Raw genomic sequence first — 25,370 nt, 5'->3', positions numbered from 1 at the left:
TCTTGCTTGCAAGAGTCTTGCAAGTTTTGCTTTTAAGAAATCTATGATTTTCATAAGTAAATTTTACTCTGGATATAAGGGATAATAAATCCTACATTGCGTCAATAGTGAGGGAAATACAATGTATGTTTCTAAATGTAATATATTTTACCTTCGTGTAAGTGTGATGATACTGTACAACATAGGCGATGACCTTTACTTTTTTTTTTTCAATGGGTGATCACGCTTCACTACTTATAAGATAAATCACAACATTTCTTAATATTTTTATATGTTTTAACAGATCCAATACTCCACTGGTTCCCAAACTGGGGAGGCTACCCCTGACAGTGAGACGCATGAAAGAAAACCAAGACGGCACAGATTACTGAAATACCATAAATTGCAAAATTATTTTTACACTCTAAAGGCGTCAGATTTTTTTCTTTCTAACCACGATTAGCTCATCTTTGTATTGAACAAACTCCCAATTAAATATTGAAATTTAGTTTTACTGATTCTAATATGTACTGTATGGGGCAGAAACAAGGACATTACGCAAAAACGATGAAACAGTTAGACTTTCGAAATGTGGGCATGGAGAAAAAAGGAGAGAATCAGCTGGGTTGAACGGAAAACGAATGCGAAGGTTTTAGAAATAGTAGCAGTAGGAGAGAAAAGAAGAATTTTAGATGTAATAATGAGGAGGACATTGGGTGAGGAGGAACTGTATTATGAGGGACGTACTAGAGGAAGGGGGCGAAGGAGATTGTAGTTGAAGAAAGATATTAAGACAGAAAATTGCTACGTTAAGACGAAGAGACTAGCTGAGGACCACAGTCATCGAAGCTTCTCAGCTGCAGCAAGTGACTTGCCAATAATGGCAGAATAGCTATTATTATGACGATGATGATATGTTTTGCAATATTGACCAAAATAGAGAGAAGAAATTAAAATAATAATAATTAAACCTCTTAATATTTTAGAATATGAAATGAAATTAAATTTGTGAGTTTTACGTCCCACGCTTATGCCGGCTAGGCTAAAGGAGACGGTGATAATGAAAATGGTGGAAAGAAGAAAGTGGGAGGAAACGGGAAAACCCCAAGGAAACCCACGCACACGGTGTTTATCCACCACAAAGTTCACTTGGCGGGGGCTGGGATCGAACGCGGGACCTCAAACACCAGAGCTGAACGCTCTACCATTGAGCCACCGCGGCTCCAATATTTTAAAATAATTTGAGTGAAAACTGAAAACGACTCAACTGGCTATGTCTTTTGTGTAAACTCAATTTATATCAATACTTTTGACCTACATTAGAAATATATAATAACGGCATCAAACTTTAAGCTATTTGAAATAAGTACGAAATCACTCTCAGTTGTGAATATAGATTATTTATTGTTGTATAATGTTATATCGTTGAATCCTAGATATGCCGTATACCTAAGAGGGCTATAAGTTATATTGATAAACAATTATTCAACGTATAAGCATCCACCTATGAAATCAAACTTGCGGTCACATGCGCTAAGTTTTTGTCAATGTGATGAAAATGTTATTTCAATATTAATTTTATAAGTACACATTAAAAATTTCCAACGGATGCTTGAACCTCAGAGCCAATGCCATACCCATGTAGTCGACATCTATGGTGTACGGAATTGCCGATGTTCAATACTACATTTCTTTAGTTTTGGAAGAAGAACACCATTAATATGTTTTGAAATGAAATGAAATATTACTTTAACGTCCCACGATTATTACACTGAGGCTAAGGGAAACAGTGATGATGAGATATGGTGGAATGAAGAAAGTACGAGGAAACGGGAAAACCCACGCACAGGGTGTTTGTTTACCAAAGAAGCTCACATAGCGCAAGCTGCGATCGAACCAGGGCCCTATGTACCAGAGGTGCACGCTCTGCCACTGAGCTACCGTGTCCATAACATGCTCTAGTTAATTTTTGCTTATCCACTTCTTATGGACACAACTATTCTTCGTATGATTTCCCAAAATCCAATCATGGGCCGTCGTGAATGATCAAATGATGACCAAAGTAAATCAGACACTGAAGTTATTATAGCTTGTAACAATTCATAGAATTATGCTATCGGTCGTCTCGTGAACAACCGATTCAAAGAACGACATACTGTAACTATATGTTACAGGAGCAGATCGACTCACATGGATTGCATAAACTACTGGGAATACATTCACTCCGGCGGTATTTTTACTGGAGCCAAGAAGTTCACGTGAAAGATGTAATGATTTTTCCCCTTCCTTTTTACATTCTATAAAAAATCAAGTAGTACCATACTTGTGCAAGACTCTTGCGCAAGAGTCTTGGTCTTGGTCTTGGTCTTGCAGGTATGGTCTTGGTCTTGGTCTTGGTCTTGCAGGTATGGTCTTGGTCTTGGTCTTGCATCGGGATTCCTGGTCTTGGTCTTGGTCTTGGTCTTGGTCTTGCATGCAAGACTCTTGCAAAAACTGCAAGACCAAGACTCTTGCGCTCATCACTAATTTGAAGATATCACATAATTACTGTAAAATTAGCGGTATTTTAATTTCGCCGGGATGAAGACTCTTAATGTTGGAGCGCGACAGACACTCTTAACACGTCATCACTCTTGTGCCTCTGGAAGCCAACTAACGTCACAACTCGTTCAAACTCGACACTGACTGTACCAAAGGTTTAGGCTACCGGACTTACTAGTTGAAACAGATACAACATCGAATAGATGGCACTGTGCAACTACATTCACTGTACTTTTTGATCACACTTTATATGTCTTACCTTTGGAAACGGTCACAGTGGGGGGCATTCGGTCGAAAAAGTGTAAAACGCTTTTTCAGGCCAGCCACCCTGAACGAGGTTTTCCTGGGTTTTCCTCATTCACACCAGGCAAATGCTGGGGTGGTACCTAACTTATAGGTCCCAGGCCGCTCCCTTCCTTCCCCAATCCGTTCTTTCTTCCCTTACAACGATATATTATTATTATAACGGTATTATCAATCTGTACCTGTTTTTGTCGACATGATCAGAGGCGCAATAACTGAACAGATACATTTTAAAGAGAAAATAAGTAATTAATAGTTTGTCATGGAAGAAATTGTTGTTGATAATATAACTTATGGATGTATAGAAGAATAAACAAGTGATATCTAGACACAATACTTATAATTTACAAGGACAAAAGGGAAAGTTACGGTCAGTAACTATTAGTTAATATGTCTAGTGTTATAACTTATTGATCTAAAGTTGATATGTTAACGAATTAGGGCTAAAACAAGAATAAAAGTTTTATCGTTTTACCCTTTCCCCGAATCGTGTGCTCGCCGAGGGACATCATCCCTCAAACGTGACGGGCTAAATGGCCTTAGATGCCGAAAGCCCAGAAATCTAAATCCTAAATCCTTTGGAAATGAAACGTAATATTGTAGAAGTTAATTAATACAATTGTCTTTATTTCTACTGGTCTGATTCATAGGAAACATTGACCCAACGAGAACGACCCGGGAAGAACTTGGACGAATCCTAACAACTGGATTGGAAGTGCTAATGATGGACCAAAGACAACAAATCGGTGGAGTCGTCCTCATCGCCGATTTCACCAACTTAGGGAAAAAGCAGCTGAGACTTCTATCAGTCAAGATCATCAAAGCCTTATGCCTCATTGTTATGGTAAATCAACTTAGGGTTACTTATAGCGTAAGTATTGGGCCTCAATCGACAAACACATGAGGGGTGGATAGTCTTCCGTTCCGTTACGTGAGTTCACATTTGGTAGCATGCTATTTTTCACAGTCTTCAATTTGTTTGGACCATTAGGCTATACTATAAGTTTGACTGACAAAAAATAATGAAATGTAAATATTAACATGTATACAGTATATAGTGATGTTTGTACTATAGGTAAAATTTGTAAACACAGGAAGTTAGAAACTACCTTGGTGGTAAAGCTCTCAGTACGAAAGTTTCATAATTCAACGTCAAGCTATGAGGGTGTGTATACGATGATATAGAGTTGTTCGGATTCTCCTATTTCTCGGGATTTTTTCTGTTTCCTCACACAACTAACCCGTTATCGATGGTGGATTACACTGTGTGCTGAATCCCAACCGGTGTCTCGTGAAGTGAAACAGGGTATTTCGAGAAATTTTAGAATTTAAAAGTCATGAAGCATTTAGTAACGAGTTTAAATCTATTTTGAGATAGACTGTGCCAGTCAAGGCCTCAAGCGACAGCTATAGAATTTAGTACTACATACAGTCACTATTTTATGGTAACTTACTAACACTATTATAATATAATATACTAATAATTTATATTGTTATAAATAAAAATCAAACACATGTGTCGCGATTATGTGGACATTCAGTAAATGTCGTCGGCCAAAATAAGGTTGGGAATCCCTGACATACAATAATGTGCACCCAAAATGCTTTGGGAATGTAACAAGGTTGGGAATCCCTGACATACAATAATGCGAACCCAAAATGCTTTGGGAATGTAACAAGGTTGGGAATCTCTGACATACAATAATGTGCACTCAAAATGCTTTGGGAATGTAACAAGGTTGGGAATCCCTGACATACAATAATGTGCATCCAAAATGCTTTGGAAATGTGACAAGTACGAATTTTAATAGTCTAAATCTGACATGTTTTTAAAAGTTGAGAAAATAATATAATAGTTGGGAATGGGGCTGTGTTATGCGTTATCACACGAGTTTATATCCTAGCTTTTACTTCCTCGATTTTCTTATTGTTATTCACATAGAGAGGTGCAAATTATTTCTTTAGAGTTAATTAACTATATATTTATGTGTATATGGTTAAAATACGCGCATTTGGCGGAGAAGGCTCAAGTTCGATTCCCAAATATGATTCGGATCTCTTTTATTAAGCTGTAAGTCTGCGTCCCACATTGCCACAGTGCTGAAAGGGGCCAAAACTCTAAACCAAGGCAAGTGTTCAAATTTGATCAAGAATGGGTATATTAAAGAACCAAAGGAATAGGCATGATAATGGTGACTTAACAAAAGATGTCTTCGCAGGATTTTTCAACACACAGGGGGGTAAAAAGTAGTACTGCAAGAATAGTTTGCCTGCATCTCTTTAAGTAATGACTGAGAAGGGGTGTTACTGTCATAAAGTTCGTATACAGAGTGGACCATTTAACATGATTTGCCCCTTTAACTTTTAAACTAATAAAAAAAAAGCTGGCAGTTGGTACCATGCAAATATCGGCAGCAAGACATTGTTTGGCATACTTCAAAGTTAACAGTACTGCCGAACTGACATAAAGTTGTATTTTTTTCAATAGCATTACGTCAGGTATTACATATTTCGATTCTACGTATAAAATGCACATTCAAACAAAGCAACTTAATATCTAATACTACGGTCAACATACGGCAAATTATGGATGTGTTAAAATATAAAATAATAGTACTTTTGATAAAGTGGATACTTTCAAATATCAATATTAACAGACGAAAACTATATTCACGAAGAAACTAAATGTCGTCTAAAAACAGGGAATTCGTGTTTTTATTCAGTACAAAATCTCTTGTCGTCGCGAATTCTGTCGAGAAATTTGAAGCTTAAAATATATAAAACGATAATCATGCTTATTGTTCTGTATGGTTGCGAAACATGGTAGCTTACTCTGAGGGAAGAACATAGACTGAAAGTGTTTGAGAACAAGATCCTGAGATGAATATTCGGACACAAGAAAAACGCGAATGGGGAATGACGGAAAGTTCACGCGAATGAGGAACTACATAATTTATACGGTTTACCAAACATTGTTAGGATCATCAAGTCTGGGAGGTTTAGGTGAGCAGGTCATGTAGCCAGAATGAAAGTAGGAACGCTTTCGAAGACTTAACTGGAAGACCAATCGGAAAATGACCATTAGAAAGACCTAGGCGCAGATGGGAGAACAATATTAAGATGGATCTCACAGAAATAGGAATAGAAAGTAGAAACTGGATCCAATTGGCTAAGGATAGGAGTCAGTGGAGAGCTCTTGTGTCCTCGGCATTGAACCTCCGGGTTCCATAAGCCACAGAGTTAGTTAGTTTTGTTTGTTTACTATGGTCATCTTATGATGTATTTGCAGCAAATAGAAACAGAAGTAACAAGGAATTGAAAATTTGACCTTTTTCAAAAGACTTCATTTCAAAAAAGTGATGAGATAAGTATCGAATACAATTACGAACATGGTTTTCAATAGACATAAAGATCATAATGCCGTTTACAATATTTTGATATCTCAAACCATTCGGAAGATATGCAAAACAAAAGTAAAATTTGATATAGAAAATATACCTATTACTTAAAATGGCGTATTAATGGGAACTGTTTGAATTTTTCTTTTTATGTACTTTGGTCCTATGACATTACTATATTGCTTTTTGGTAGGTACAAGTACAACAAATTCTCGGAATTACACAATTTTTAGCAGTGTTGCAAACTAACTGTTTTTACCATATCTCCAGAAGGGTTTGAGATATTGAATTGTTATATACGACAATATAATCTTCACATCATGGCCATAACTTGTGGGGAAGCAGGGGAAAACTCCTCCCCCCCAGTGAAGCTTTCCGCCGTTCGAGGGGGCCCATTTTAAGACAACATTTTCTTACTCCATGTACGATACGAACATGAAATCATAAATGAAGCATCAAACAGGTTCACTACATTACATAAACAAAACAGCACACAAAAGGTAAACAAAACAAAAATTAATCGTGGGCCCATTTCGATATATATTAGGGACCCTAGAATAATATTCATTCGTATGGTTTGAGATTTGTCAATATTGTTTCCTCAATTAACTTGTCATGTATGGAAGGGTCCCAGGGGAGTAACTAACGGCCCCGCTGACCTGCCCACAGGCTCCGAGGTCCCTTAAAGAGTAGGAGAAAGATAGAAAGAAGAGGCCCAAGAATTAGGAAAAAATTCTAGGTGCCCAAATACGCGTATTAATACTTGCCCCCCCCCCCCCCAGAAAAATCAAAGTTACGGCGCTGCTTCACATCTATTGTAAACCATCTATACAATGGGACGAGATACTTATTTAAGCAGTTTTTTCAAAAATAAAGTATTCTGAAAAAATCAGAAATTTGCAATTTCTTGTAACTTTGTTCGTATTCATTCGAAATCCACCATATTATGATTATAGTATCAAGCATTAAAGTACTTTGGATATGCATTGCCTTACCTGTCTCACTACTATAGAAGCCACCCAACTTTAGATGTTTGTGATACTCTAGCGCCCTTAGGTTGCAACCCTGAACAATAACTGTGATATTGTAAGTCTTTTGTTAATATGTAGATTTGAGATATGTAATAATCTGACGTAGTACCATTTGAAAAAAATCAACTTTATGCTCGTAGGTTGGCAGCACTGTTAACCTTGTGGTATCGTTTAGTATGCCAAACTATATCCCTGCCAATACTTGCACAATACAACATTTCGGCCTTTTTTAACAATTAGTTTAGAAGTTACAAGGGCGTATCAAGATAAACGGTGCACCCTCCATATAGCTAGAGTGATGCAGAGCCGATTGACACATTTAAAACGGTTGTAGATAATAAAGAAAGTAAGAAAATGAAACCACCTATCAATGGATAAAAATAGATAAGAGCTTATGCAGAGTCGTTCTGACTCTTTTTTTAAAATCATTAAAATAAATATTTATGGAAATATTTAAAAATGATCGAAAATGACCGATATGAGTGTCGAATCCATACTTTTCGGGGTCGCTGAGACGAAGAATGACACTCCGATGCTGTTTAAATCCAAATTCAGCCCTCATTGTTCTTTATGTCCAAAATGAAATGTATTCTCTCTGTGCGATGAACGGACAATCTGCTATACTTACAAAGAGGAACAGTTTAATAAAGATACACAGTAAAAAATGGTTGTGTTAATTGAACTCAATTTTAACACAGGGCAGTTGTTCCAGCGTGACTACCACTATGCAGTGTTAGTTCAATACATACCCTGCGGTGTTGGCGTTTAACACAGAGGGTGTGTTACGTATGTAACACACAACCGGAGTTGAGCCGTGCCGTAAGCGTTAATGAACCACAAAATTACTCCCCCACAATATGTTAAATCGCCTATATGCATAATGTGTTTACATTAAGGAGAGTCTAATAAAAAAACACTTTAAACAAGTAAAAAATGTACTCCAGTGGCGGGGGGAAGGGGGGCACGAATCACCAACCTTTCAATTAATAGTCGCGTGCTCTTCCGACTTGGCCACGGAAGCGATTAAGAAAACGTCGCTTGTAGAGAAATAAATTGTTGAGGTCTTTTGAATTTGGCTAATCAGAGTGCTCCTTTAAGCCGCGTATATTCGACGATAACCGTTCGAGATAAGATAAAATATGCTCGCCATGTAACTTTATAACAAAATGACGACTGTCTATTTACTTTATTTTATAGTTCTTCCATATTCACTTTCAAATTTCGGCGCCAGTTGTCGTCTAAAAAGTTGATGCGTTTGTTACTTCTAGTACACAATCGCTTAGAAATGAAGCAATAAATGCATCAAATGTGGGAGATGAATTTAGAACACCTAAATAGCACATGCCTAGCATATCTTGTGGTGTTAGGGTTACTTCAGAAACATTATGTAAAACAATTGAAAACACATCGCGCGGTTAGCATTTTGAAATTTTGCGTATACTTTAATTAGATGCCCAACATATTTGGCAATCACGCAGAAAACAACACCGAAGATTCTACACTTGTGTTAATTTAACACACAGGCTGTGTGTCATTTCAACTACCGGCATTTGACACACAACTCCAAATGGAGAGTGAGTTGTTCTAACCACTTGTTTGTGTTATATTTTAACACAATCGTGTTAACACATAGGCATGTCATTGAAATAACACAACGAATTTTTACACTGTAGTACTCACTTGAAGAGAAGTTTGAGGAATAGTAGTCTAAACAGTTGGGTATTAATTTCTCTGCAAATACAACTGCAGGAGACTGACTCAATTTTTATTCCTATGATCTTTTTTTTATGGCTTTCATTCCACCGGGGAAGAGCAAGCAGCAGGAGGCATTGCCTTCTCTGTGGCCACTTGTTTTATAAACACAACCCTCATATGCAAAAATTACTCGAATTTTAATTTGCAATTTACTTCTGCTGCTTCTGCTTAAAAGAAGAATACATTCTATTATAAGTTCCTATCTGGTTTTAGGTTTACACATTAAAACGTAATTTGGTGACATCTCTTTGTAAAAATATGAGTAATAATAAAACAACCTAAAATTTCTAAATAAAAGTTGCAACGCAAGATATTATGTGCATTGTGTAATAACCGTTATCTTTCTGGCTTAACGGGTAGAGTCGAATGAAATTTGTGTTGACAGCTGATAGTAGAGACAATAGTGAGCATTGAACTGTGCAACAGTTAAAGCGATCTATTGTCTCTGTTTCATAAACAAGATTAATCGGAAACCCACTTACATTAATTATCCGTAAACTGAGGTTTCCCACAAACAATGAAACTTTAAAAGTTCCCCTCCCCCCACTGTTAGATTTCCAACTCGTATTCACACTGTGGATGGAAACGCAATCAAGCATACATTAGATAAATTAGAAAGGAATTATTTTCTCTATTTTCCTTCTTTTTTCTTCTTTGTAACACTTTTATTAGTGCTTTTAACGTTACAAGAAATATTTACAACTCTGAGAACATTAATTGAAAGGTATTCTATTTAAAATTAAAATTCAAAAGATAATGATACCTTTAGGTTATTACAAACTCTAAAAACATTAATTAAAAGGTAGGCTATTTAAAACTTAAGTTTAAGAGGCAATGATACTTTTAGGTTATTAATATTCTGGAAATATTAATTGAAATGTAGACTATTTGAAATTAAAGTTTAAGAGGCATTGATACTTTAGGTTGTTAAAACTCTGGAAATATTAATTGAAATGTAGACTATTTGAAATGAAAGTTTAAAAGGCAATGATACTTTTAGCTTATTAAAATTCTGGAAATATTAATTGAAATGTAGACTATTTGAAATTAAAGTTTAAGAAGCATTGATACTTTAGGTTATTAAAACTCTGGAAATATTAATTGAAATGTAGGATATTTGAAACTAAAGTTTCAGAGTCAATAATGCTTTAAGGTTACTATAAACTTTGAAAACATTTGTTACATAGACTATCTAAAATTGTTTAAGACTCAATGATATATTTAAGTTGTTAAACTCTGGAAGTGTTAATTGAACGGTAGGTAGGCCATTTAAAATTAACATTTAATTGTCAGTGATACTTTTAGGATATTATAACTTTGAGTAACATTAATTGAAAAGTATACTGTTTGAAATTAAAGTTTAAAGAGTAAATAATACTTTTAGTTTATTGCAATTCCTGAAAATATTGATTGAAATGTACGTTATTTAAAACTAAAGTTTAAGTGTTAATGACATCTTCAGGTTATTACAAACACTAAAAACATTAATTGAAAGGTTGGTTATTTAAAAATAAAATTTTAAGAGTGAAAGATACTTTTGGCTATTATATGTTACTATCCACAATGTATCTATCATCTTCCTAGTATCAAAATGAAAGGTTTGATGTGGGTATATTTTAACATTAGGTTCATCTACTAAGCGGAGTATATATATATATATATATATATATATATATATATATATATATATATATATATATATATATATATGACCCTTTCTTTTTGTCATGCAAATATATTTTTTTAGCAGTATAAAAATCAGTTTTAGGACAATTTTCTCGAAAACTATGTTTGAGGATTTACTCCCAACTATTTATTTTGCTCTGCTTGTTGAGACCAATCGTTTGTTATGTCTACTCTTTGGAAAATTTTGTTCAACATATGCTACGAGCACGTTAGAGCTCATCTCTGGTGTGAAAAGTACCTGGTTCAAATCCACAGTATTAGTGTAGCACAAGTCCAATTCCTACAACAATATGAAGTGAGTCCATTGCTGAGTTGTGTAAATTAGCTTAAATTTGGTGAGATGTGCAGAAAGTATATTTTCAAATTTGGTTTGATTAGTGAGTATACTTTTTGAAGTTAATAGAACTATTACGACAAACTTCTGAACTAATTGTCCTTTGAAAGTATGCAAAAGGTATACCAACTACATATTCTTCAAGGAAGTAGACCCACGATACACTTGATTTTGACTTGTTATGATTAAGATTTCGTAAATTGCTAAAATTATAATTATTCCTTTACTACATTCAAAGAAATAAAGAAGTAGCAGTGTTATGTGTACACCACGTGAAGCAGTTTGGTTTCTATAGCTTGATATTTTCTAATTATTGATACCAGAAGTTGTAGCGAATCTCTACCCCTTTTGATTTTAGTAGACAGTTCAGTGTTGAAATCAAATATATTCTTGGGATACTTAATCGATTGCAAGAAACCGCTTTCCGCTATCTATTTCCGTTTTTGTTCTAGAGTGATCAATGTTAAACTCGGAAATTGTTTATTTTTAACATTTCCAGTTTGAACATCATATATATCAGTGAACTCGATTCTTAACTTTTCACTCATTACATTCTGACCAAAACTGATGATGATCAAGTACCGTATTTATCTGTGTATGCCGCGCATCTTTTCTGCACAAAAACGAAGTCAAAAAACAGGGTGCGCGGCATACACGAGGAAATGTAGAATTGACTGAGCCACCAAGCATTTAAAATCATGGGGAGTTTTTATTAACCTAATACTGGAATATTGTGAGTAATTTTACAAGAGTAGAAAATTTTTTGATATAAAATGACAAGTTACAGCTCATCTTTCCTCTTTGCATCAACCGGCCTTTCAAGAACCACTTGCGGCGACTGTACACTGAATGGATGGCAACTGCAGTACACGAAACTACGCCAACTGGCCTAATTAAGAAACCTGCACTTCGCCTTTTGTGCGAATGGATTATTGAAGCATGGAATTCAATGCCAGAGGATCTTGCAGTCCGCAGCTTTAAAAAATGCTGCATTTCCAATGCCAGCGATGGGAGCGAAGACTTTATTTAGTCCGATGGTAATACGTGCTCCAGCTCCTCGGCGACGAAGAAAGCTAGGCACGGGAGTGATTTCTGTTAATAATCACAGTATTGTTGGATTGTCTCTGTGTATAACAATTTTAATGATTAAAAGTAGGATGAAAAATACATTGTACCTTTTTTTTTTTCAGAAAATTGATGTGCGCTGCTTACACGAGTTTTTTTTTTTTTTTCAATTTTAACGTTCCAGAAATTGGGGGTGCGCAGCTTACGCGGGCGCGCGGCACACACGCGTAAATACGGTAGTTTTTATTTTTTGCCCTCCGCCACATTTTTCTGCCGGACATACTACCCATTTCATCCAGGAGTGCCGTTGTTTATTTGAGGGCGCTGATGTTGTCAACAGTGAGTCATTCGCCGTCTTTCTCTGTCTTGGCGAGTGTTGCTAATGCACAATATCGAAAACAAACTGAACAAAGCGTCACGTTCCAACAAAAGGCACGGAACATGTTATGAAACGTGCTACATTTTGAAACTTTATAACATACTCCTAAAAACATTATATATATATATAAATATATATAAAGTTGTAAGAATTTCTTTTGTCTTGATGGTCTTTAGGAATCCTGCTGTAAGCACTTAGGCATCCTAATGCATACCTTTGTTAATCCTGTTGTAAGAACATCATAAAAACAAAATGTAGAGTTGTAAAGGATTTATCCTCACTAGTGGGGTGCTAAGGGGGTTCTAGAGGTGGCTATGCCCCACATAGATCCAAGTTTAATCCCAAGTAGGAAAATCAAAAGTTAAGAAAAAAGAACTCATGGAAATAATTGCAAAAGATTATTGAAGTTTTACCCAATACAAACTGGGTACCGTTCGACAAATATTTTCATCTATACTAAAAACAGAAATGTAAAACCTTACATTCAGTATTTCAGTCTTTATTACTGTTTTGTGGTTATTGTTACTATGCTGGACCCGGGATTAGGATGCGAAATTGTCCAAACCTAGGTGACAGGGAAGTGGGGGGAATGTTTCTTCTCAAGTGGAAATAAAGTAGAAATAACATTTTATGAAGTTTTTAATGGGTGAGATTCCTCCAATCCTCTCGTGAGTTCGTACCTTACCCGGGCCGGGACCCACGACCCCGTCTATATCCCAGTAGGCCCCTATCTTCTCTATATTCTCCGTCGCTCCTTTAATAGATGGTGTTTCATACACTACACCACGGCGGGATCCTAGCCCTCTCTAGGCTTTAGTGCTAGCTGCGCATCTGATCATCACAAAGCAAGAGAGAGACAAGACAGAAAGAAAGTGTTCAAAGAAGTGAACAGGTGAATATAGCTGAAATAGTAAAATAACTCGCATACAGAAGCATTGCATACTTCCTAATGTGAAATGTATGTCCCAACGACCAGATCTGTTGCTAATTTTCTACAGATTAGCAAAAGAAACAACAATCTTTTGCAACAACAATAAGAACAAAAGCTTTGCAAAGGAGTTAAAAATTGTGATTAAGGTTGATCATATGTTTTTTTCCAGACATGCCGGGGAGAATCGGAAGAACTTGTAATGTTATTTGAATTATGGGGGATATGCATGTGCTTGTACCGGTGTTGCAATAGATTAAGTAAACTAAAGAGCCCTATAACTGATATTTCATATTGACAAATGTATGCAATTAAACAACCGTTACAACATTATGCATAAAGAAACATGTTCCTGTTTACCGGACTTTCTTTCTTTTTTTATTTATTCGGAATTGTCTTCTTTGGAGGCAGAACGACCTATGTTGCGTGACTGAGTTGTTAGTAACGTCCTAAATAAGCTGGTAAGCTTCAAAGGACCGGACTTACCCTATAGTCCACCGGGAACCGAACCCAGGATCCCTTGAGTACAAAGCATCGAGCGTTACCACTCACCCACGGGGGACACTTCGGCCTAGATATAGGCCTAAGTATGTTTCCGAACATCTGAATGGATCATTGTACCACATCTAATGCGAAGCAATATGTCAGACAGAGGTAATTTTTCTACTATTGCGTAGTATATTTAAAAATAGAAACTCGAAGGATACGTAGTCTTAAAACTGGGGAGGAAAAAACAGTGATAAATCAGACCTGAACATGAGTCACTTACGTTAACCCGGTCTGACATGCACGTAAGTGACGCAGCGACAGAACCCGAAACGTGACCTGAATGACTCCATCTAGGAAATACAATGAAGTGTAAAGTTTGGCGTCGCATTTTCCGGGTTAGCGTCGCTGACTACAGATTGAGGGGTCCTGGGTTCGATTCCCGGCGAATCCGAAGCTTACACCGGGTTCGAAACTTGACCCGATCGAGCCATTCCAATATCCCCTCCCCCATCATCTCCCTGCCTGTGCCTGATGTCTAAAGTTCAGAAAGAAATGAAAACCTAAAACAAAGCGTCAGGTTTGATATTATGACAGTGTCGTGGCTTGTATGTACATGATGTTTCATGATGCACTGATATTACCTAAAATATTGTAAATTTCAAGGCTTCTTAGGCAAATTTAGTTCATGGAGTGAAATTACTTGAACTCTGGGTGTTGTTTCTGCTTAACACAAGACATCCTTCACGCCAGAAACTATACTTTAGTAATATAATGACAATGTACTATTTTGAAGGCATATAAACTTGAAAAAGGGCATAGAAATAAATGATTCGCTATCGAATTACGACACTAATATTCGTTGTCACTTATTACCCCCCCCCCAAAAAAAATGAAACAATGACACATTGGGACAAAAGCAAAGCTAGGTATGAAATTCTTATTAGTTGTTATGAACAATTGCACGTGTTTTATGTTGCAGTTTGGTAATGTACAATAAAACTAAATGTTGACGTCATGAAAAGTATTGTTATTGCATTGTTATAACTATGACGTTGGGGCCGCGGTGGCTCAGTGGTAGAGCGTTCACCTCTGGTGCTAGGGGTCTCGGGTTCAAACCCTGCTCCCGCCAAGTGAACTTTGTGGTGGACAAACACCGTGTGCGTGGGTTTTCTCGGGGTTCTCCCGTTTCCTCCCACTTTCTTCATTCCACCATTTCATTCATTACTCATTATCACCGTCTCCTTTAGCCTAACCGGCATAACCGTGGGACGTAAAACTCAAAATTTCATTTCATTTCAACTATGACGTTATTTTCTCACACGCAGCCCTAGAAACTGTGCTCTGATTTTGTGTAACTGATACGCAAACATAATTGTATTCGTCTGCAGTTTGTTTTTTTGGCATGTAGTAGGCCCTAGCAAGTAGTGCTCGAGTTATTTTTTTAAACGAGAGGAGGAAATCTTATGTACACTAGGACGGGTTAATTATTCCTGTCAGGGATGCTGTGTTATTTTCATTGTATGAGCCGTAATAAGCTTTCACGAGAGAGCGATTTCCGCGGCATCCGCCGTTAATTTGAACATTAGCAGCAAGCCCCGGCTTGAGAGTTCTGTGACTATCACAGAGAAATAGAGAGAGAGAGCGGGAGATAGATAGATGGATAGAAATATAAATTGAGATAGACTTCGAGAGAGAGGGAGGGAAAGCAGTTGAAGCACACAATCCTTGTCACTCACATGCCCATACATATACACTCCTACGCTAACTTAAACCATGCTTGTTTCCACAAAGAACGTGCCATGTTTTCGGCAAAAACGTACTGAGTTTTCAACACTGCAGATTACTGAATCACGAGCGGGTTGTCACGTATTAGCTGCGTTCTGTTTACTTCTTAGTTCTGTGTTTTGCCACCATAAACAACGGCAATCCTATCTGAAACAGGTAGTACACATGCACAGATAGGGTAATTATGCAAAGGAGTTTTGATAAACTTAACTCCTTAAAAATATGGGGGAAGATGAAGAACCAAAGAACTGCTGCTGGAAAAAGACTTGTACAATATTTCTCAAAAATTAGCTTGTTGTTCCTTGAAATTCGGCCTGATGCCTAGTTGACGAATTCACTTAAAGAAAAAAATAATTAATAAAATCTCAATTTTAACTTTCCAGAAACGTTATCTTTAAAATTTCTTTTTGGATTAATACCATTTACATAACATTCATGTTATATCTTTTCAGATTAATATCATTAACATAACATTTATGTTATATCTTTCTTAATTAATACTATGATATTTACATAATATTCATGTTATATCTATGTTAGATTTATTGAACGTGTATTTTCTTTTGCTTTCTTTTAACAGGACACATATCCAATTCGCTTCAAGCAGTTCCATGGTCTGAATACACCAAACTATTTCGATAATTTGTACCAATTATTCAAGCCTTTTCTTTCAAAGAAACTGAAAAGCCGGGTAAGTAATGTCGCCTCACTATTATATCAATTACGTAAAATTGTTACATTATTATCATTTGATTATAGTGCATTCTATGGAAGAAATAATGTTTGAGGTTTAACCGTTTAGCTGTGTCACTTTGTTGCAGGCAGTTGCTGTGCGTTGAGATCGCTTACAGCATGACACTGCTCCAGTCCATACGGCTGTTGTTGCGGAGGGTCCAGTGGAACAATAGATGTGTGGACTGGAGCATTGTCACGCAGAAAGTGAGTTCAACGCACAGCGACTAATTCAAGTGACTGAGTTAGCGTGTGAACAAAAATAAGAACGACGATGATATCGGTCAAGTTAACCGAGGAAGCCGGGTTACCTTCTTCACCGAAATTGAAGAAAATCCGACAAGATCGCACCAAAGAAAAAGTCATAAATTTTCTTTGATTCTCAAGAGAATATCCTTTTTGAATTCATATTTGACAGCAGAACAGTAAAGAAAGATCTGTATGTGGTTGTATGACGTTTACGTAAGTCAATCTGTCGTAAGCAGTCTGAGTTCTAACAAATAGATAATGGTAATTTCATCATAACAATGCGCCTGCTCACTAGCGTATACTCAACGCAGAGTTTCTTGTGAACTATAAAACATCTGTATTTCTGTACCTCATCTATTCATCGAACATAGTTCTCTACGGCTTTAAATTCATTTCATTGATGAAATATCCGAAGAGTTATCATTTTGCATAAGAAAATAAAGTAAAATAAACATCTTAGGAGATACTTAGATGATCGCTATTTCAGCTGTTTTACCAACACTGACAGGACATTGATACTGTCAGTGGCGACTCCAAAATTGTACAAGAGGGAAGACACATTCACAAAATTCACTGTTTTCAATTTTTCGTGCTCACATTTGAATTGATAGGAGTGAACAGTTGTATTATTCGTCTGGCCAGATGGCAATAGTTCGCGATACCCTCGAGCGCTGTAGTAAATACAGATCATAACCTTTTGTAGGAGTGCCAAAACCCACAACTTAATAAATTATTATTCTCTGTGTTCCATGACTTGCGTTGTCTACGTTTGAAATCGTACCTGAATAATCTTATGCGTTCAAATCTTAATTAGCAAAACATACTCTTGCGCAATAAAATTAATTTGAAGCGGATTATGCATTGGTGCTTTGAAATAATGATGATAAGGAATTTTGAGCCGAGTCCCCTAACTTCGTATAAATTTCCGGCTACAGTGATAAATGTATGATCATCTATCTGTTTACACTATGCTAACATAACAATCCATCTTGTCGGCGGAAGTAAGTGAAGAATTAACAGGAAATGAGCGAAGCAATTAAACAAGCCCAATATAAACAGAACCGACCTTTATTGATTATTTCTGTTTTTCGACAATTATTCCTCAATGGTATGTCCAATTGGGATATGCAACCCCTAACGTAACTCAGAGCGCGCTCTCGAATCACCATGTCAAGTTTAGTCAAAAATGGTTCAGGCATTTCGGAGAAGCATCCGGTGAAACGAATGCCTAAGTCCATCAAAGAAAAACTTCACTTTGAAAAAGTATGTTCACAGAACAAAACGACAAGGGCTTGCTATATTTCTAATGATGAAAATTCTCTGCTCCATTGTTTACAATAAGAATACGCGCGCCAAATGTTTTTCCAATGTTAAGCCTGTGGGTATCCCGTTTTTTGGTTATTATTCCTCAATGGAATATCCGATCTAGACATACAACCCCGTACGACACTCAGTGCACGCTCTCGAACCACCATGCCTTATTTCGTGAAGAACGGTTCATTTATTTCAGAGGAGTATGCGGATAAACGGACACTTATGTCGAGTAATGATAACCTTTGTTCCAATAATGATTTTATCAGCTCATGCTACCAACTTTGTACGTATAGCTTTCTCATGACAATTTTGACGGGAAGAAGATAATTTGATTCTCAGGAAATGAAATTTAAAGTTTTAGGTTCATATTTTACAATGTTTGACTGCTACATGTTTAAATGGTAACAACTGAATTCTTAACAAGCGAAAATTTAAGACTTACTTTACTTTGTATAGTAGATAGGCACAGTTTGCCTCCAAATACCTCTAGTCCCAGCTAAAGTGTAGTTTTCATTAATCCACAAGTTCACCTAAAAACTAAATTTTTAAAAATTTATTTTACAGATTTGTCCTCATGGTCCTAAAATGGCTAATTTTGATCAAGCTATTCAACCTGAAATACTTCCAACAATTTATGGTGGTACTGTAAAAGGTTTTGACAATTCATGGTACATGGATTATGTCCAGAGTATGGAAGAACCAATTAAAGGTAAAAAGTAGTACAGGTACTTTTTTTTTCGGAGAAAAGGAGGAGTACTAGTAAAAGATATTCTGGAAGAAATCAGAAACTATCAAGTGGTTTAATTGTCTTCACTTTGCTTTTATATCTTGACGTAAATAGATCTGAAATTTTAATTTTAGGTATTCAATTCAAGTCAAAAGTGTTTGTAGATTTCCTCATCAGATGGAACCAAATCATCTGTTCAAAAAGTAGGTTTTAAGATTATACGTAGATTATAGTGGATTTATTTTACCAAATTAGGTTCTCTCCCATCTCATTAATTTTTAAATTTGTTCTCTTTAGATTGGGAGATGCATGTTTGGTTCCTGGTGTCAGTGCATGTGTTTCGATTCTCGTGCTAAACTGTAGGACCACAACTTAGATATACATAATGTTGGAAATATACATTAAAGTATTAATCATGTTATTCGTGTTTCCCTCCTTCTCAAGAAATTACAGAAATTAAATAACAATACGCTGCTGAGCATTAAAATGCAATATCAAGAAGGAGTATTAGGATAAACCCGACATTTACAGAATATATAAGGGGACACTCCAGTTTGCGATCACCCTTCTTAAATTTTAACACGACCTGCCTTGACAAGTGAAGTAGTGGCGTGCGATGCGATGACCACCTCCAAGTTATATCTTCGAGTGGAAGGGACTCTAGCAAGGAAATCCTACCGGCATCTCCAGTATCGGCGATGAGTTACTACTTAAACAACCGGATTCAATGGCCCATGCAGACCGCAAATCTGAGAGTGGGATAAACCTCTCCATTCCTTGCAGGATGTGCTCCCCATAACGCCCTATTCAACATGAAACAGTAATGCATCGATCGACAGTGATTTATTTGAGCCCCACAAGGCAAGAAATCTCCGACCAAAAGGCCGGACGTTGATAACATTCAAAGTCTATATTTTTCGGAGGTGAGGATGGAAAGAGAACAATAATTAGCACTACTGCTGCGACGCTGCACGTGCGTATGTATGGCACGTCTTCGTAGCAGCAACCAAAGATAAAGCGACAGTCACAGTATAATAGTGATCGAATATTGGTATGACGTGAGCGTGTCTGTAAAGCCGAACAATACTTCATATGGTAGCAATTACGGCAAGTTTCCGTCTCTAATTGTGGAAGAATGGTATATCGTCCTTCAGCGGCTTTGGTGCTCGTGTTGGATGGAATGAAGCTATGGCGATACTATTATGGAAGGCAATATACAACGACACAGGGTTCCAATGACTGCATCATGTCATGGACCGAGAAGACAGACTCCTTACGCGGATGGCCATGGCAGATTAAATGGCGGATGGCCACTTCCAGAATACGAACTAGAGATTGCTACGTAGCGATTAGTGTCTGCACAAACAGTTCAACGCCGTCTGACAGGTGTTAGGGGGAAGGGCATACTTTCATGGAATCCATTGGTGCGGCTGCCCTTAGATTAACACCAAAGACGTCTGTACCCGCAATGATGTACAGAGAGCTAAATGGAGTGGAGAGAGCTTAATGGTATGCCTGGTGCAGGATTGCACAACGCCACACACACCGCAGAGACTTCCTTCAGGTACAGTTGATAAGATTCGGCAACGTGTCGCAGGCGCATGCCTCGCCGTACTACTGAAAACTATCCAAGGTTTTATTCTCTCGCAAGCTACGTCGTGTCGCAAGCATTCTGAGTGCCCATGGTGGAATAACATAATAGTGACTTCTAGTTTTCCCGTTAAGCTTTTGGGAGGGTGTTACACATCACCCAGAAAGGTAAAATGTAATGACTTCACATTTCTACCTTAAGCTGTCATTTGGATCTGTTACCTCTTCTCCTTGTTGGTGTTGAATTTTTAATGTTTAACAGTGTATAATAATTTCTCTGCGTAGTTACCTATTAAGTAGAAATTAATATTTATTAACGTAGTTAATGTTTCCAAGAAGGTACTTGTTCTTGTTTAGTTCATCCTCTAAATTGATTGGACGACGTATTCTTTGACAAATGGCCGTCTCCTTTAGCCTAACCGGCATAACCGTGGGACGTAAAACTCAAAGATTTCATTTCATTTCATTTCTTTGACAAATGGAGAGTATTTATTGACAATACAATTTATTACACTAAGTAATACCAAATACTAATGAAGTATGCAGATAAATTGTATTATTTTAATTTCATTTCCGACGTATTTTGAAAATCGTGAGAAAATGGGAGAGGGACTGCTGACCACCCTTAATTCCAAATAAACAAAGATTGAGTAAACTTACTTGACTGATTGATTCATCGAGTGATTGGACTTGAGCGTCTCTTTTCAGCACTGAATTTATAAACCACTGGATCCGATCCAAAATGGAATCCCAACCACTAATCGGAATCGAACGCGGGACTGGGCCCTGAAAGAGCAAATTAAGAAACGCAATTGCATGGTTTAAATGCATACGTTTGGTACCCAAAGTCCTGAATTTGTCCGATGAGGGCCTAGAACTTTCCGTATTGAACCGGGATCGTGATGCAATTGCAAAAGTCCTTGAATTACAAACTAACTGAGGACAATGATGTTACAAGTCAATACACAAATCACACATTATCTAATACAGTGGGTATAATCTGATTGACTAGAACCTTTCATAGCCTAGACCCTACAGTTCATTAATAGAATGCTTGTTTTAAAATAGCATAAAAAACAAACCATATAGTTAATAAACTCAACTAAAGATAACAAAGAATATCACGCCTACAAGTTATAATTTCGCCCGGTTGATGTCTACCGCTGAAGAATGGTTTGCTGCCACGTAACCGCACAAAGCGTAACTTACAGCGTTAAGCAATTATATACCTTTCTTTCAACATTAGGAGCTAGTGGTCTACTTACCACGCTTAAGGGGCCTCATCACGGCGAAATTAAAATACCGCTAATTTTACAGTAATTCTATGATATCTTCAAACAGATAAAAGATAATCAAAAAGTGGAACAAGACCTCCCTAGACAATATTATTTTACATGAGATACTGTTATCGCCACTCACTTATCTATTTTCAATTTCAAGCCATTTAGAAACCCGGCATTTATTTTCGAGTTTCTAAATGGCTGTAAACGGAAAGCTACTAGGTGACTCGTGATAACGGTACCTCATGCAAAATAATATTGTCTAGGGCGCTCTTGTTCCACATTTTGATTATCTTTTATCTATTTGAAGATATCACAGAATTACTGTAATACTGGCAGGACGTGCTGCGGCCGTTCGGCTTATTTAATGGACCGGTTCCGTCAACTTTGACACCCGGCCCGTGTTTCCTCTATGTGGACAATTAGTCCTCGTGCACGAAGTATACTGTCAAGATCTGTCCCTTAACCTTGACTCACATTAGCGATGTAACACTTATTCTCTAAGGGAGTGGGATACGCCCATTGCGCGGCCAGACCGAAGTCCTGAGTGCCTACCAGTTACCTACTTACTGGTGGAGTCGAACCTGCTAGTGAGTCAGTTCTCCCATGCTCTGCAGGCATGGTGCCCCAGCTTTGAGGCAACCTCACCTCCCGTCCATGCTCGCCGTTACCTATATTCCTTTCAACAGTGAAAACGGGGTATAGTTATCAACCGTTAAAGTAACAGTTTCCCGTTAACATGTTAACGGATCGATTCCAGGAACGTACTCGGCCGAGTTAATTGCTCTAGATATGTATTGCAAAAAACCGAATTCAAAAATTCGCCTTCTTTCACGACTTTTCAAGTGGGGTAACATACGTACATTATTAACTTTACTATCTTGTAAATGTCACTTGCATGATCCTAATAATTTATTTAGTTATTAAAATTTTCTTTTCAGAGATTTCTACATACGGGTATCGTGTTGATGCTAAGTCTACAGTAAAACCAAAGAAATCGAAAGAGGATGATACTCCTATAAAATGGGATAAACTATTGGACGATGATGATGATGATGATCTATTCCGAGACAAAGATAGGGACATGTGTCCCAATGCATTACTAGAATTTGAAGTACTAGATTTATAGTGGATTAAGTAGGTATATTATTGAAATGCAATGTAAGATTTTTTTTTATAAAAACAAACATGCTATCATTCTTAGGTGTTAAATTACAGGAATATGTGATAAGTAGAATACGGTAGATTTTGTATTTCGTGTTGTAAAATTATGATAGACATCCAAAACTATGGTGAGTCAATATTGAAACCAGAAGTAGTAAATGGTATATCTATCAATAGAGAAAGAAACAGAAATGGAACTTGCTCTTGAGACAATGACTGTCACATGTGTAAAGCTGCTTTTCGCTATCTCTAACAGATTTTGCTCTATATGAATTAATATTTTTTAAAAAAGTAGTGAATTTCTATCATTTGCGATTTCAATAGAAGTGTAACGGCATGGGGGGCGCGGTCGCTCAGTGGTAGAGCGTTCATCTCCGGTGCTTGGGGTCCCTGGTTCGATCCCAACTCGCGCCGTGTGGACTTTGTGGTGGAGAAACACCGTGTGCGTGGGTTTTCTCGGGGTTCTTCCGTTTCCTCACACTTTCTTCATTCGACCATTTCATTCATTTCTCATAATCGTCGGCATAATCGTGGGACGTAAAACTCAAAGATTTCATTCCATTTCAAAGTATAACGGTTGAAATATTCTGCAGACCCTGAATCGGCATCAAAAGTTCCGTTGTTGCTCCAAGAACACCAGTATCGAAACCGGAATTTGTAAGTAGATTTCATTCGGTTTCAGTAGACGAATGAAAAATAGGAAATCTTTGAGTTTAACGTCCCACGGTTTCAGTAGACGATGATTAAAGCAAGTGAATGATGGAAGAACTGGTAGAATGAGAAAGTAAGAGGAAATGGGAGTACCCGAGAAAAGACACGGACATGATGTTGTCCACCACAAACTTACTTGGTCGGGGATCGAATCAGGGGCCCCACGTATCAAAGATAAGCGCTCTACCACTGAACCACCGTGACCGCCCATCAGAGGGATAAGAAGCGAAGATGGAATCTGTTGTTCAGAACGCTTAATTCGTAACAAAAACCTTTTCCCCCGCTTGCGTTACCGTTTTTGCTATTCAAACACGAAGTTACCAATTTCAACTACTTCCGGTCTTACTACAGCGATGAAGGCAGAGTCAGGGTCTATTCTTTGAACACTAGGTCGACACCACAAACTTTTTTTTTCTTCAAGTCTCGCCGTTTTTGCTCGATAAATATTGAATCTGGAAACGATATATTTTTACCACGTCTGGTTACAATAGAGGAATAGCAGAGAAGATGGTACATATTCTTGGGACGCTGAGTCCATATCAGAAGACCATATACGATATCTCTATATCTTACCATTTTTACTTTGAGGGCTGTAAACAGACGACTAGATGGACACTGCCTTTCTGCCTTTTTACCACTGTGTAGTTTGGAAGTGAAATACCAAAACTAATATAAAACTGGAATAACGATCAATCATAGTAACACCAGTTCTTAAAATATATTTGTAGAATATATAAAAAAAATTGCAGCGCGCTTGCCAATTCTTCGGTGTTACTTTACTATAGAATTTAAAGTGTATAGTAAAAATTTTGTATGTAACGATTACTGTGCAACTTTCAAAAAAAAAAAAATGTGATAGAAGAAACAAAATACTATTCTTTTATGCTTGTTTCATAGAAAAAACAATTAAATAATATATAAGAAAGGTGAACGTGTATATTTATTCACTTTGTATGAGATATAAATTCTTACTTCTTGTAACGGTCGAAATACTTCATTCTGCAACACTGATCGAAATGCTCTGTTGATGTTCTTAGCATCTAGATGTGTAGAATGTCCCGAGTTTGAACTCGTACAGGAAAATTACTTGCACATGTGATGTTTTCCATGGTCTACTTTCACACAATTCTGTTCAACAACACACTGCCTATTGACTGACTGGTCACCTCAGACTATTTTCTGAACATGTACAGACAGAGGTGGGCCCTTTCCCCCACTCAACAATTTTACCATTTCCCAGAAATTCATTATTCTACAGTTTGATAGTACTGTTTTCAATGAAACATTATGGCTCCCTCAAATAATCCCATAGCTTCAAACTGCGCCATAAAACCCGTTTGTGGACACCCTTGTATACAGAGTTAGTAACGTTGTACATATGACCTCGGGCCATTCATTGATTGCTTTACCTGAGGAGGTTTGTCACCAGATGCAAAATCAAACATCTCAGTCACATTAACCTAATATATCAAGACCAAGGGATGAACTCAGGGCTGTACCAAACGGACTCTTCTCACTTTGTATCAAGTGACCAGCTAATGATGGTAGAATAATTATAATAAGCACTTAATGACTACACATGACTCGTAAACGTACTGATTTAAATATTCATATGTACTAGTGGACGTGTAGGCTTAAATGTCGATAAGATATCAAATGAAAGAGTGTTGGAAACTGCAGGAGAGAAAAAGAATATATTGAAGATAAAATACATTGGATGATTGGTCACATTATGAAATCCAAAGGAATCACACTATTGACTATGGAGGGAGTAATAGAAGGAAAAAACACCCAAATGAAAGCCGTGATTAAAATATATTTAGAGTAAGGACGGGCAAAGCGAATAGCTCGGGTAAAGTGAATAATGTTAATAATTTCTGGATTACATACAGTAGCACGCCAGGCGAGAAATATGTGAAAAGCAAGGAAA

The 25,370-nt window shown here is 37.1% G+C and overlaps 1 protein-coding gene across 2 annotated transcripts in view; it reads left to right on the top strand.

Moving 5' to 3' along the window:
• The window catches only part of LOC145666439 (clavesin-2-like), a 60,403-nt gene extending 37,588 nt beyond the window's left edge, over nt 1-22,815 (top strand). The window contains exons 5-8 of one of the 2 annotated variants that reach the window (XM_081733665.1): nt 3,474-3,694; nt 16,254-16,364; nt 18,533-18,677; nt 22,507-22,815. In XM_081733665.1, coding sequence (XP_081589791.1) covers nt 3,474-3,694; nt 16,254-16,364; nt 18,533-18,677; nt 22,507-22,694 — 665 coding nt within the window. In that variant the 3' untranslated portion in view covers nt 22,695-22,815. The remainder of the gene's footprint in view (nt 1-3,473; nt 3,695-16,253; nt 16,365-18,532; nt 18,678-22,506) is intronic. The other variant, XM_081733666.1, reaches the window with a different exon arrangement.
• Nucleotides 22,816-25,370: the final 2,555 nt, after the last annotated feature.

This window comes from Thermobia domestica, chromosome 12 (genome assembly GCF_964235325.1).
Source record: "Thermobia domestica chromosome 12, izTheDome1.hap1.1, whole genome shotgun sequence".
Taxonomy (NCBI): Eukaryota; Metazoa; Arthropoda; class Insecta; order Zygentoma; family Lepismatidae; genus Thermobia; species Thermobia domestica.
This window is presented reverse-complemented; position numbering and strand designations above follow the sequence as displayed.